We start from the raw sequence: 14,514 nt of genomic DNA, 5'->3' as shown, positions 1-14,514 counted from the left end.
AGCAATCCCACCCTTGGACATATATCCAGAGAAAAACATGGTTCGAAAGGATACACACACCCCAATGTTCACTGCAGCACTGTTTACAATAGCCAAGACATGGAAGCAACCTAAATGTCCACTGACAGATGAATGGATAAAGATGTGGTACATATATACAATGGAATATTACTCAGCCATTAAAAAGAATGAAATAATGTCATTTGCAGCAACATGGATGGACCTAGAAATTATCATACCAAGTGAAGTAAGTAGGACAGGGAAAGACAAATATCATGTGATATCACTTATATGCTGTATCCAAAAAGAAAAAATGAAAGAAATGAACTTATTTACAAAACAGAAATAGACTCATAGACTTAGAAAAGGAACTTATGGTTACTGGAGAGAAGGGTGGGAGGAGGGATAGATTGGGAGTTTGGGAATGACATGTACACACTACTGTATTTAAAATAAAATGCCTTGGGACTACCCTGGTGGCACAGTGGTTAAGAATCCACCTGCCAATGCAGTGGACACGGGTTTGATCCCTGGTCCGGGAAGATCCCACACACCACGGAGCAACTAAGCCCGTGTGCCACAACTACTGAGCCTGCGCTCTAGAGCCCGTGAGCCACAACTACTGAGCCCACGGGCCACAACTACTGAAGCCCGTGCACCTAGAGCCCGTGCTCCGCAACAAGAGAAGCCACTGCAATGAGAAGCCCATGCACCGCAACAAAGAGTAGCCCCCATTTGCCACAACTAGAGAAAGCCCGTGCACAGCAACGAAGACCCAATGCAGCCCCCACAAATAAATAAATAAAAATAAAATGCCTTTCCATGAAAAAGAAAGAAAACAGCAAAATGGCAGAATTCAGTCCTCCCATATCATCAATTACTTTAAATATAAATGGATTAAACTCTCCAAAGGCAGAGATCTGCCAAATGGACAAAAACAAAACAAAACATTACTCAACTATATGCTATCTACAAGAGACTCACTTTAGATGCTAAGACACAACTAGGTTGAAAGTGAAATGATGGAAAAGGATATTCCATGCAAATAGTAACCAAAAGAAAGGTGGCTATATTGATATCAGACAAAATAGACTTTAGTAAAAATTTTTACAAGAGACAAAGAAGGACATTATGTATTGAGAAAAGGGCTAATACCTCAAGAAGATATAACAACTATAGACGTATAAACACCTCACAACAGAGCCCTAAAATATATAAAGCAAAAATGCACAGAATTAGAGGAAGAAATAGTTCTACAATAAGAGAGACTTCACTACCTTACTTTCAATAATGGCTAGAAAAACTAGACAGAAAATCAATCAAGAAACAGAGGACTTGAACAATAGTATAAACCAACTAGACCTACCAGGCATATACAGAACATTCCACTTGACAACAGGAGAATACACGTTCTTCTCAAGTTCACATGGATTGTTCTCTGGTTTACATAGTATGTTAGGCCACAAAACAAGTCTCAATAAATTTTCAAAAGACTGGAACCATAAAGAGTATATTCTCTGACAACAGAATGAAACTAGAAATCACTGGCAGAGGAAATTTAGAAAATTCACAGACAGGTGGAAATTAAGCACACACTTTTAAACAACTAATGGATAGAGAATAAATCACAAGGGAAATCAGAAAATACTTTGAGATAAATGAAAACAAAAACACAAAATACCAAAACTTATGGGATCAGGTGAAAGCAGTACCCAGAGAGAAATTTATAGCTATAAATATTCATATTATGACAGTCTCTAGGTCCAATCCATGTTGCTGCAAATGGCATTATTTCATTTTTTTATACAGCCTAGAGATTGTCATACTGAGTGAAGTCAGACAGAGAAAGACAAATATCATATGATATCACTTATATGTGGAATCTAAAAAAAATGGTACAAATGAACTTATTTACAAAATAGAAATAGAGTCACAGATGTAGAAAACAAACTTACGTTACCAGGGGTGAAACAGGGTGGGGGGGAGGGATAAACTGGGAGATTGGGATTGACATATACACACTGCTATATAAAAAATAGATAACTAATAAGGACCTACTGTATAGCACAGGGAATTCTTCTCAATACTCTGTAATGACCTATATGGGGAAAGAATCTGAAAAAGAGTGGATATAGTAAATCAACGATACTTCAATTTTAAAAAAGATAAAAAGATTAAAAATTTAAAAAACCAAGAGTGGATATATGTATAAGTGATTCACTTTGCTGTACAGCAGAAACTAACAACATTGTAAATCAACTACACTCCAATAAAATTTTTTAAATATTCATATTAAAGGAGAAGAAAGATCTCAAATCAATAACCCAACCTTCCACCATAATGAACTATAAAAAGAACAGTAAAGTAAAACTAAAGCTACCAGAGGAAGGAAATAATAAAGATTAGAGAAAAGAAAAACAAAACAGAGAAGAGAAAAAACAATAGAGAGAACCGACAAAACCCAAAACTGGTTCTTTGAAAAGATCTGTAAAATTAACAAAACTTTAGCTACACTGACTGAGGGGAAAAAAAAAAAAAAAAAAAGGAAGACTCAAATTCCTAAAATCAGAAATGAAAGTGGAGACATTACTACTGACCTTACAGAAATGAAAAAAGATCATAAGAGAATTATATGAAGATCTGTACCTCTACCAGTTAGGTAACCTAGTTGAAAAGGACCAATTTCTAGAAACATGCAAAGCAAAGTTGCAGGATACAACATCAACACATAGAAATAAGTTGTCCTTCATGAACATGGAATGTCTTTCCATTCATTTCAGTCCTCTCTATTTCAGCAATATTTTGTAGTTTTCAGTGTACGAGTTTTACACCTCCTTGGTTAAATTTATTCCAAAGTATTTTATCCTTTTTGATGTTATTGTAAATGGTATCATTTCCTTTTGTTTATTGCTTTTCTATTGTAGTTGTTGCTCATATAGCATTTCAGATCATTTGTTCCCGGTGTTCATGGATTGGAAGAAATAGGGGCTTCCCTGGTGGCGCAGTGGTTGGGAATCTGCCTGCTAATGCAGGGGACACGGGTTCGAGCCCTGGTCTGGGAAGATCCCACATGCCATGGAGCAACTGGGCCCGTGAGCCACATCTACTGAGCCTGCGCATCTGGAGCCTGTGCTCCCCAACAAGAGAGGCCGTGACAGTGAGAGGCCCGTGCACCACGGTGAAGAGTGGCCCCCGCTCACTGCAACTAGAGAAAGCCCTCGCACAGAAACGAAGACCCAACACAGCCAAATAAATAAATAAATAAAATTAAAAAAAAAAAAAGAATTAATATTGTTAATGGCAATGCTCCCCACAGTGATCTACAGATATTGGGTTGACCAAAAAGTTTGTTTGGGTTTTTCTGTAACATCTTAGGGTCTTTTTGGCCAACCCAATACAATGCAATCCCTACCAATCCCATCAATCTTTTTTGCAGCAATGGAAAACTTGATCCTAAAACTCGTACAGAATTGCAAGGGTACCCAAATAACCAAAATAATCTTGAAGAAAAGAATAAAGATGAAGGACCCACACTTATTGATTTCAACACTTACTACAAAGTGATAATAAAACAGTGTGGTACTGGCATAATAGACATATATATCAACAGAACAGAATTGAGTGTCCAAAAATAAGCCCATATATCTATGGTCAATTGATTTTCAACAAGGGCGACAAGACCATTCAATGAGGGAAAGAATAGTCTCTTCAACAAATAGTGCTGGGACAATTGGGAACCACATGCAAAAGAACGAAGTTGGACCCTTACTCATACCATATGCAAAGATCAACTGAAAAATGGATCAGAGATCTAGACGTAAGAGCTATAACTATAAAGCTCTTAGAAGAAAGCAGAAGAATAAGGAATAGTTTCTTAGATATAAAATCCAAAAAAATAGAAAAATTGGACTTCATCAAAATTTAAATCTTTTGTATATCAAAGGATGCTATCAAGGGTATGAAAAGACACCTCACAGTACAGGAAAAAAATATGCAAATCATGTATCTGATAAGGGCCTAGTATCCACAATATAAAAAGAACTCTCACAACCTAATCAAAAAATGGGCAAAGGACTTGAATACACATTTCTACAAAGAAGGCACATGAAAATGCTCCTAATCATTAGCTGTTAGGGAAATGCAAGTCAAAACCATGACAAGATATCACTTCACACCCACTAGAATGGCTGGAATTTAAAAATTGGAAAATATCAAGTATAGTCAAGGATGTGGAGAAATTGAAACCCTCACACATTGCTGGTGGGAATGTAAAATGGTGCAGCCACTTTGGAAAACATTCTGAATGTTTTCATAATAAGTTAAATATAGAATTATCATATGACCCAGTAATTCCACTCCTAGGTATAGACCGAAAAGAAATGAAAACAGTGTGCAAATACAAACTTCTCCAAGAATGTTCATAGCAGCATTATTCACACTAGCCAAATGGTGGGAGCAATCTAATGTCCATAAATGAAAGAATGGATTTTAAAAAGTGGTATATCCATACAATAGAATATTAGTCAGCCACAAAAAGGAAGGAAATTCTGACACATGCTACAACATGTATGAATCTTGAAAACATTATGTTAAGTGAAGGAAGCCAGGCATAAAAGGCCCCATATTGTAAGATTCCATTTATATGAGATGTCCAGAATAGGCAAATCCATAGAGACAAAAAAACAGATTGGTGGTTGCCCCTGGGGGTAGAGGGAAATGAGGAGTGACCAATTAATGGGTATAGGGTTTTCTTTTGGGGTGAACTCAATAGAGGAGTTGGTTGCACAACACTGTAAATGTGCTAAATGCCACTAAATTGTACACATTAAGAGGACTTTATGTCATGTGAATTTCACCCCAATCAAAAAAACAAAAGGAGGGAATTTCCTGGAGGTCCAGTGGTTAGGACTCTGTGCGCCCACTGCCAAGGGCTGGGGTTCGATCCCTGGTGGGGGAACTGGGAGAACAGATGCATACTACAACATGGAAGAACCTCGAAAACATTATGCTAAGTGAAAGAAGCCAGATAAAAAGGCCACATACTGTGTGACTCCATTTATATGCAATGTCTGGAATAGGGAAATGTGTAGAGACAGAAAGCAGATGAGCAGTTGCCAGGGACTGTGGGGGAGGGGAAATGGGGAGTGACTGCTTAATAGGTACAGGGTTTCCTTCTGAGTTGATGAAAAAGTGCTGGAAACTAGATAGTGGTGATGGTTGTACAACACTATGAACGCCACTGAATTGTACACTTCAAAATGCTTAAAACGGTAAATGTTATGTGCATTTTACCATATTAAAAAAAATGTGCACCTCACAGCAGTTCTGAATGCTCAACAAATCCCTAAAGGAACAGCACTTAGCACAGTACTGGGCACATGGTGATTATGGTTTGTTTTTAATGTGGTGAGTTTGTATCTTTGTATGAAAAAAGGACTTGAGGGAAGTTTGACAGGAGACTCAGCCATTGAAGACAGAGATCCAAGGAGATGCTGACAGCCCAAATGAAAGGGATGCCGGGATGGTTCTGGGGTCTGACACTGACCAGTGCAAACCCACTGGGGCTTGGAGCTTTTTGGCAATCCAAGGGCAGACACATCACTTCTACCTGAGAGTTTTGCCCAGCAGTCTCCGTGAAGACAGAATTAGCTGCCGAGTCCAGGGTTCTGTGGAACCCATGAGGGAGGGAAGTGCCTCCCAAACATCTTCTCTACTCCAGAGGGATCCAACACCTGCACGTGTGTTTTGGCCATTTGATCACAGTAACACAGATGCTGTCCTTCAAGATCACTGGGTCCAACTTCCTCACCTTATAATGGAGAGAAGTGAGGCCCAGAGAGATGGAATGGCTTGTGCAGGGTCACCAAGAAGAACTGGGCCTAGAACCCAGGCCTCTTGGGACTCCCACAGCGGAAATACATTAATGACCAAGATCACTGGGGTCTGAGTCAAGCGCACCAGCATCGATGGCCTGAGGCCTGGGGTGGTCCCAGCAGGGGGTCCTTGGGATTCTGTGGCAGGCGAGGGAACACAGATCCCAGCAGGCTGGGCTGCAGTACCTTGATCCCCTGATCTACACTTGCCCACCCCTCTCTGGTCCTGCCAATAGCAACCTAATTCACAGACACAGCTTCACGAGCTCAGGGCGATGGTCCCATTCAACGCAGTGTGGAGTAAGAAAACGGGGGAGAGGGAGCCCCATGACCCCTGTGAGCAGCAGCTGCCTGGGAAGGTGTGTGCTGAGTTCAATGCACAAGGTGCCCCGGAAGCAGGGCTGAGCAGAGGGTAATGAATGCACTCATTTATGGTCAGAGAAACAACAGGACTCCTTTGACAGGCACTGAAATTCTGAATTCCCAGTTCAGTGGAGAGGAGGCCAAACGAAGCAAGGGGGGCCCTGGCCAGGCAGGCCTGCTGGGCCGCCTGTTGAGACAGTACAGAGAGCCACCTCCCTCTAAGGTAAAGTGGTACATTCACTCCATTCCACTAATCATTGCATATAATACTCGATAAACATCTGTGAATGAAGAAAGCAATCTGACTCCATTCATGCTAAAATATGCATAACTCTCAGCCTTTACCCTGCACGTTAGAAATCTTAGTTTTCCTCAGTCTAGGGTTCTTGTCCATGGACAAACTTTGAAGGTCTGCAGACCCCCTGCAATCACAGTATATGTTTTACATTCATGTGTGTCAGTTCATATTTCTAGAGAGTCTATAGCTTTCACCAGATTCTCAACGAGAAAATGTGTTCCGTTGTGCCACTCACACACCCCAAGGTTGGGACCCAGCTGCCCATATGCTCATGAATACCAACAGACCTCAGCTGCAGAGCAACCCGAGCATGTGCCAGGCAGGGTATCTGCGGTGCGGGTTAGACTCCAAATACATGGATCTTGGGGGCAAAGTATGCAAGAACCACAGGGCTTACCCGTTGAGACTGGGACAGAAGGACAAAGACCCCCCCCCCCCCAGGATGAAGGGTCTCCTATCACCTTCTCTCGGCTAAAGATGAATTGTTCTGTGTCTCCAACCTCTTCCCACCTGGGAGAGCCTCGAAGGCAGGGACTGCTGCTGTACCCCCAGCCCGCACTGACATGCGATCACAGATAGTCGGGTTCAGTACGTCCTGGTTGATCAGGATTGAATTTGAGGCTTGACTCTTGGTATTTCTTCTCTGACCTGGACAAACTCTTAATACCCCAGAGGACCCATCACCAGGCTTCTCTGACCAAATGAAAAGTCAAAGGAAACACTCTGGCTTTGTCAAAGCCTGGAGTTCTCTGGGCTGAGCTGCTGGGGAGAAAGGGAAGCACCAAATAAAAGGATACTAAACGAAGGAGGACCCATCATAGAAGGTGTAATGCAACTTGATGGCCTTCTTGGGTGCCTTCCACTCCTGAGAATGCCGGCCCCAGTGAAGATGATGGGCAGGAGGTTGGTGAGGGGTGGGAGTGGAAGTCTGAGCACCTGGAGGGTGAGGATGGTGGGCGCCTGGGGTCTGAGCGTCCCCTTTGGGGGTCGACATTAGATTAGGGGGCATCTTTGCCCTGTAGTTGCGTAAGATCATGGGGTAGAAGATATTCCTCCCTTTCCACGAGACCCTTTCGGCTTCTCTGCAGGGAAGGAGACCAACATATTTTCTAGCCACTCGCCTCTCACTCACCAGGCTCTCTGCAGCCCCTCCCCAGCTCCCGAGACTCCCATTCCATTTCCCTGTCCCCAAAGTACCTGTCCCTACCCAACCCCTCATCCTTACAGGCAATGTTTTTAGGAAGAACTGGGAAGGTCCCCATACCCCTTTGAGACCGGCCCTGGCCTGATTTCCACCTTTTGCACAGGGGTGGGGACCCATGGAATGGAGCTGCGTGTGGAATGGGGTGGCAGAGCTGGAGGCTTTGATCACCTCCCAATCCTGAGCTTACAAAGGAAGACAGCTTCCTTCTGGAATGTCACAGTAAGGAGCAAACTGGGTGGCTGCCCTCTACACATATTCTACAGCTGCAGTGACAGTGGCCTGGGAGCCCCAGGACACATATATGCTTAGATGTGACTAGGTTTGAAATCCTTTATGGCCCATGGTCCGGGCCTTTGGAGAAATGCAGATTCACTTGCTAGGACTTGTGGGACCCACAAAATCATAAATACCATTAATCACCCATGTCAGTGTTTTTTGTTTGTTTTGAGAGCTGTTTCTTTTTTTCTAAGAGAACATCTGACAAATTATGTCAAGAAATAAACATTCTTAACTGTAAGGGTGTGTAAACTTTAAGAAGCCATGCAAAGGGGTCTCACCAGTGAGGAGGCAAAGAACATTATCCTGGGACAGGCCCATTGAGCTGTGGGACCTCAGACAATGCCTTACCATGTGCTTGGGGTACCTCAGTTTCCTCATCTGTAAAATGGGCATAAACCTGCCTTCCTCATAAGGTCATAGTAGGACTGAAAAGCACTGTGAATGTGGAAGGACTAGGGATGTGTGTGTGAGGGACGACTATCACCCTGTCACTGTGGCTGGGGGCACTGGGTAGCCGACATGTCCGTGATCCCCCTCCACGCACACACAGGCCGTGCCCTCCTCTCCCATCCGCCCCCAGCCACTAAGGTGCTCACATAAGGCGACACATCTCCTGCAGCTTCTCCCGGGCTTCAGGGCAGGGGTCGCTGAACTCGATAACCTCAGAGGCAGAGGTTCCCGCTCCTCGTTGTGGGGATGTCGAGACTACTTCTTCCAAATTTTTGGGTTTGCCTGTAGTTGGAGATGAAGAGGTTAGGGAGGGTTTTAGAAAATGGTTTCTCAAGACGTCATGTTCACCTGGGGTGAGGGGGCAGGGAGAGCAGGAGAGCTGCATCCCTTGAGAATCAAAATAACTGTGGGAATCATTTACGCTTCCAGGGACAAGAATCCCCAGCAGGTCACTTATGAAACAGAGGCGGCACTCTGTGAGTCAACCGAGTGTGTGTCAGGAACACTCATGCAGAGTGATGAATCCAGCCACATTTCCCCAAGGGCGGCCTGGTCCTGGGTGGAGAGAGCACACACGTGGCTGTGGTGGATGCAGAAGGGATTCCCTTGTGACACTTCTGACTTAAGACAAAAAGTCCCAATTCCATCTCAATAGCTCAAGGGCTTCAACACTTCTCTGATGCTGGCTTATCTCGGCCTTCGGCAGAGGGCAGAGTGTATCAACTGGGACTCAGACTGTGATGTTTTGGGAGTTTTTGTGTGTGTTCGTGGTAAAATACGTATAACAAAAATTTACCAACTTAATTTTTAAGAGGCAAGTTCAGTGGTATTAAATACATTCACAGTGTTGTGCAACCGTTATCACCATCTATTCCCATAACTCTTTTTATCTTATAAAATTGAAACTCTGTAACAATAACCCTCCATTCTCCCCTACCCCCAGCCCCTGGCAACTGCCAATCTACTTTCTATCTTTACGATTTTGACTACTCTAAGTACCTCCTATAAGTGGAATCATACAGTATTTGTCTTTTTTGTGACTGGTTTGTTTCATGTAGCATTATGTCCTCATGTTTCACCCATATTATAACATATTGCAGAATTCCCTTCCTTTTTAAGGCTATATAATATTCCATTATAGGTATAGACCAAATCTTTCTTTTCAGTTTTTTAAAATATTTATTTATTTGGCTGTGCCAGGTCTTCGTTGTGGCACTCGGGATCTTCATTGCGGCGTGCAGGATCTTTTAGTTGTGGCATGCGGCATCTTTTAGTTGAGGCACGTGGGATCTAGTTCCCTGAACAAGGTTCGAACCAGGGCCCCCAGCATTGGCAGCACAGAGTCAACCACTGGACCACCAGAGAAGTTCCAGTGATTGAGTTTTACATGTTGAACCATGCTTGCATTCCAGGAATAAATCCTGTTTAGTGTCATGTTGTATAATCCTTTTATTATGCTGCCGAATTCTGTTTGCTAATATTTTGCTAAGGATTTTTGCATCAATGTTCATCAGGTATATTGGTCTGTAGTCTTCTTCTAGTGTCTTTGGCTCCAATATCAGGGCAATATTGGCCTCACAGAATGAGTTGGGAAGTGTTCCCTCTTCAATTTTGGGGAAAAATTTTAGAACGATTGGCATTAATTCTTCTTTAAATGTTTGGTAGAATTCATCATTGAAGTTATCAGGTCCAGGGATTTTCTTTGTTGGGAGATTTTTGATAACTGATTCAATCTCTTACTATTTATAGGTCTAGTTCAAATTTTCTATTTCTTCATGATTTAGTCTAAGTAGGTTTTGTGTTTTAGGAATCTGTCCACTTCATGTAGCTTATCCAATTTGTTGGAACACAGTTAGTTGTTCATAGTACTCTATGATAATCCCTTTCATTTCTGTAGAATCAGTAGTTGTGCCCCATATTCAATTCTGATTTTAGGAATTTGAGTCTCCTTTCTTTTTTTCTTAGTCCATCTAGCTAAAGATTTGTCAATTGTGTTGATCTTTCTGAAGAATCAACTTTTGGTTTCATTGATTTTCTGTTGTTTTTATATTCTCTATTTAGTTTATCTCTGCTCTAATCTTTATTTCCTTCCTTCTCTAGCTTTGGGTTTAGTTTAAAGTTCCTTAAGTTGTAAAGTTAGGTTGTTTACTTGAGATCTTTCTTGCCTTTTAATATAAGCATTAATAGCTATAAATTTTCCCCTTAGCATTGCTTTCACTGTACCCCATAAGTTTTGGTATGCTGTTTTCATTTTCATTTGTCTCTAGTATTTTCTAGTTTTCCTTGTAATTTCTTCTTTGATCCATTGATTGTGTGTTATTTAATTTCCACAATTTTGTAAACGTTCCAGTTTCCCTTCTGTTATTGATTTCTAACTTCATCCCATTGTGGTTAGATGAGATACTCTGAATGAAATCTATTTCTTTTAAGCTACTGAGACTTAATTTGTGGCCTAACATATGACCTATCCGAGAAATGTCCCATGTACACTTGAAAAGAATGTGCATTGTTTTTGTTGTTTTGTTTGTATTCTGCATGTGTCTGTTAGATCTAGTTGATTTATTGTGTTGTTTTTTATTTTCTTACTTCTGTCTGTTATTCTATCCATTATTGTGAGTGGGTTATTGATGTCTCCCACTATTACTGTAGAACTACTTGTCTTCAATCGGTCAGGTTTTGCTTCATATATTTTGACGGCCTGTCATTAGGTGCATAAATGTTTATAACTGTTGTATCTTCTTACTGTATTGAAATTTTATTATTATAGAATGTCCTTCTTTGTCTCTTGTAATCTTTTTAAATTTAAAGTCTATTTTACCTGATATTAGTATAGTCACCCCTGCTCTCCTTTGGTTACTATTTGCATGGAATATCTTTTTCCATATTTTCACATTCAAACCCACTTGTGTCTCTGGATCTCAAATGAGTCTCTTATAGTGTATAGTTGGATCATGAGTTTCTTTTCATTCTCCCAATCTCTGTCTTTTGATTAGAAAATTTAACCAATTTACATTTAAAGGAATTACTGATAAGGAGGGACTTGTTTCTGTTACTGTGTTTTTTATTTTCTGAATGCCTTATTAGAGCTTTTTGTTCTTCATATCTTGCATTACTGTCTTCATTTGTTTTAATTTTTTGTAGTGAAATTTTAAAATTTCTCATTTCCTTTTCTGTATATTGTAGTTATTTTCTTTGTGGTTACCATGGGGATTACATTTAACATCCTAAGGTTATAACACTCTAATTTGAATTTTACCAGCTTAACTTCAATAACGTACAAAAACTCTCCTCCTTTACAGCATCATCCCCACCACTGTCAGTTGTTAATGTCCTAAAAATTCCATCTTTTTATATCGTATGTCCCAAAACATAAATTAACAACTCTTTTAAATGCATTAATCTTTCAAATTATGTAGAAACTAAGATTTGGAGCTACAAACCAAAGTTAACAGTAATACTGGCTTTTACACTAATTTTTTTCTTTAAATATATTAGTCTCTTAAATCATGTAGAAAAACAAAAAGTGCAGTTACAAACTGCTGTTACAATAATACTAGCTTTTATTATTTCCTATGTATTACCTTTATTGAGGTCTTTATTTCTCCATATAGCTTTGTGGTTCTGTCTAGTGTCCTTTCATTTCATCTTGCAGGACTCCCTTGAGCACTTCCTGCAGCACAGATTTAGTTGTCATGAACTGCCTCAGGTTTTGTATGTCTTAATGTCTTGCTCAGTTTTGAAGCACAGTTTTACTGAATTCAGAATTGATTCTTAGCTGACAGGTTTTTTCTTTAAGCATTTTGAATATATTTGCCCTGTACCTTGTATCCTCCAAATTCTGATAGGAAACCTGCTAATGATCTTATTGAAATTCCTTGTGAGGATTCACTTCTCTCTTACTGCTTTCAAGATTCTCTTTTTGTCTTTGTCTTTTGAAAGTTTGATGATTAATGTGTCTTGGTGTGGGTTTCTCTGAGTTCATCTTTCTGGGAGTCTACTGAGCTTCTCTGATGTTTATATTCATGTCTTACATCAAATTTGGGAAAATTTCAGCCATTATTTCTTTAAATATTCTCTCTGCCTCTTTTGATCTCTCTTCCTCTTCTGGGACTCCCACATGCACATGCCACTTGATGGTGTCCCACAGTTCCCTTAGGCTCTGTTCATTTTTCTTCAATCTTTTTTCTTTCTGTTCTTCAGACTCAATAATTTCCATTGTCCTGTCTTCGAGCTGATTCTTTCTTCTGCCTGCTCAAATCTGTGGTGGCAATGTTTTGTGCTTATTTCCATTATTTTCACAGTTATCCCCCATGGCAAGTCTTAGGTGGTATGAGGATATGATGACATAAAATTGTGGAGGTGATCATCCATGGCTGAATTTCCAGAAGCATCTATTCAGGTCCTGCCTGCTTCTGAGCCTCTGCTGCCTACTCAGCTGGAGCCACATGCTCTCCCTTGATATATGCAGGCTCATCTTCACCTTGGACTCAAAAATAAAATGAGTCTTCAGGGCTTCCCTGGTGGCGCAGTGGTTGAGAATCTGCCTACCAATGCAGGGGACACGGGTTCGAGCCCTGGTCTGGGAAGATTCCACATGCCGTGGAGCGACTAGGCCCGTGAGCCACAATTGCTGAGCCTGCGTGTCTGGAGCCTGTGCTCCGCAACAAGAGAGGCCGCGATAGTGAGAGGCCCGCGCAATGCGATGAGGAGTGGCCCCCACTTGCCGCAACTAGAGAAAGCCCTCGCACAGAAACGAAGACCCAACACAGCCATAAATAAATAAATTAAATTAAATTTAAAAAAAAAATGAGTCTTCAGGCCAGGGGCATTGTTTAGGCTCCAACTGAGCCCTGAAGGCCTCAGAATGGAATCTTTCTGTCAGCCAAGCCTTGAGGTTTCTGGTTGGTGCTTGGGTACCATGTCTGGTATCTGTCACCTTGAGTGGTTCCTGGTCCCTTTCCTGACTCCTCCAGCTGTGAGACCAGAGACTTGACCCTGAGGTCCACCTACCTGCTGGCTGACCTCCTGGAACATCTGCTGGCCTGAGCATCCATTTCTGGCCTGCCCCTAGTTGCTTTGGGTCCCCAAGTGTGATAACCAGGAACCACTGTTGACAGATTTCTCTCAATTCTCTGCCTGTAAAGTTGGGCTGTGCTCCAGAAATAGTTGTTGTCTGCTCAGGGAGTAGGTCCAACTCCTGGAGCCTGTCTGCTCCAAGTCTGCATGACCCTGGAACTGCAAAGGGGGCCAGCGGGCAAGGTGTGACAGCATGTGTACATGGAACAGATAGCAGAGGTCCCAAACCCAAAGTGACTTAAAACCACAACGACTCTACAATATGTTCTTTAAGCTAGTGTACTTTGGAGTGAAAGTGGGTATAATTAATAGTTATGCCAGGACAACAGCATAAACTGGGACTTTCCCGGGCAAGCTAGGACACACGGTTACTTATAAACTATTAGGGAAGGTTAACCACCCATCCTAGCACGCATGTGTGAGAATAATTTCTAAACAATATCAGGAACCTATAAGAAATGCAGCAGCGTTGAACATCCTAGTGAGAATGATGCAACATCATGGGGTAGTCACATCCTCGGGTGGCAGAGGAAAACAGCCACATAGACAAAGAGACCAACAGACATATGTAACTTTTGTTCTAGAACAACCTTACTCAAGGCATCACCCCTGAGGTCATTAGGAAGAAAAAAATCATGAAATCACTGGGTGTCCTGAGGATACTTTGTTTCCCCTCAAAGTGACTGCATAGATTTAGGGCCAGCTCAGGAGGAGATATGATAAACCAAGAGCATATAAAGAGGGATGCTGGAAGTGATGCTCACAGTGACAGAAAATGCGTCATAAGAGGTAAAGGAACAGGGGAAACAAGAGTCTGAGGATGTCACCTCCATCAGGGAAGGTGTTCCTTGTCTTAGAATCCACACGTGTACCCACAGCATTCAGAACAGTAACTGACAACTAGCAATTGTTCAATAAACATTTGTTCACTGACTGAAAGGCTACAGGATCAACTTGATATGGAGAGTGAG

General features: G+C 41.6%; 2 protein-coding genes across 2 annotated transcripts in view; one reads left to right on the top strand and one right to left on the bottom strand.

Moving 5' to 3' along the window:
* The window catches only part of MRPS25 (mitochondrial ribosomal protein S25), a 455,776-nt gene that overhangs the window by 332,921 nt on the left and 108,341 nt on the right, over positions 1-14,514 (top strand). The gene's annotated exons all lie outside the window — the stretch shown is intronic.
* LOC309607306 (uncharacterized protein C3orf20) overlaps positions 1-14,514 on the bottom strand; it is an 89,315-nt gene that overhangs the window by 58,934 nt on the left and 15,867 nt on the right. The window contains exons 5-6 of the mRNA XM_082345706.1: positions 8,614-8,749; positions 7,332-7,616 (exon numbers count right to left, since the gene is read on the bottom strand). Of these exons, the coding sequence (XP_082201832.1) occupies positions 7,332-7,616; positions 8,614-8,749 (421 nt within the window). The remainder of the gene's footprint in view (positions 1-7,331; positions 7,617-8,613; positions 8,750-14,514) is intronic.

The sequence above is a fragment of the Balaenoptera borealis genome (genome assembly GCF_965194805.1).
Source record: "Balaenoptera borealis genome assembly, chromosome: 12".
NCBI classification, from domain to species: Eukaryota; Metazoa; Chordata; class Mammalia; order Artiodactyla; family Balaenopteridae; genus Balaenoptera; species Balaenoptera borealis.
This window is presented reverse-complemented; position numbering and strand designations above follow the sequence as displayed.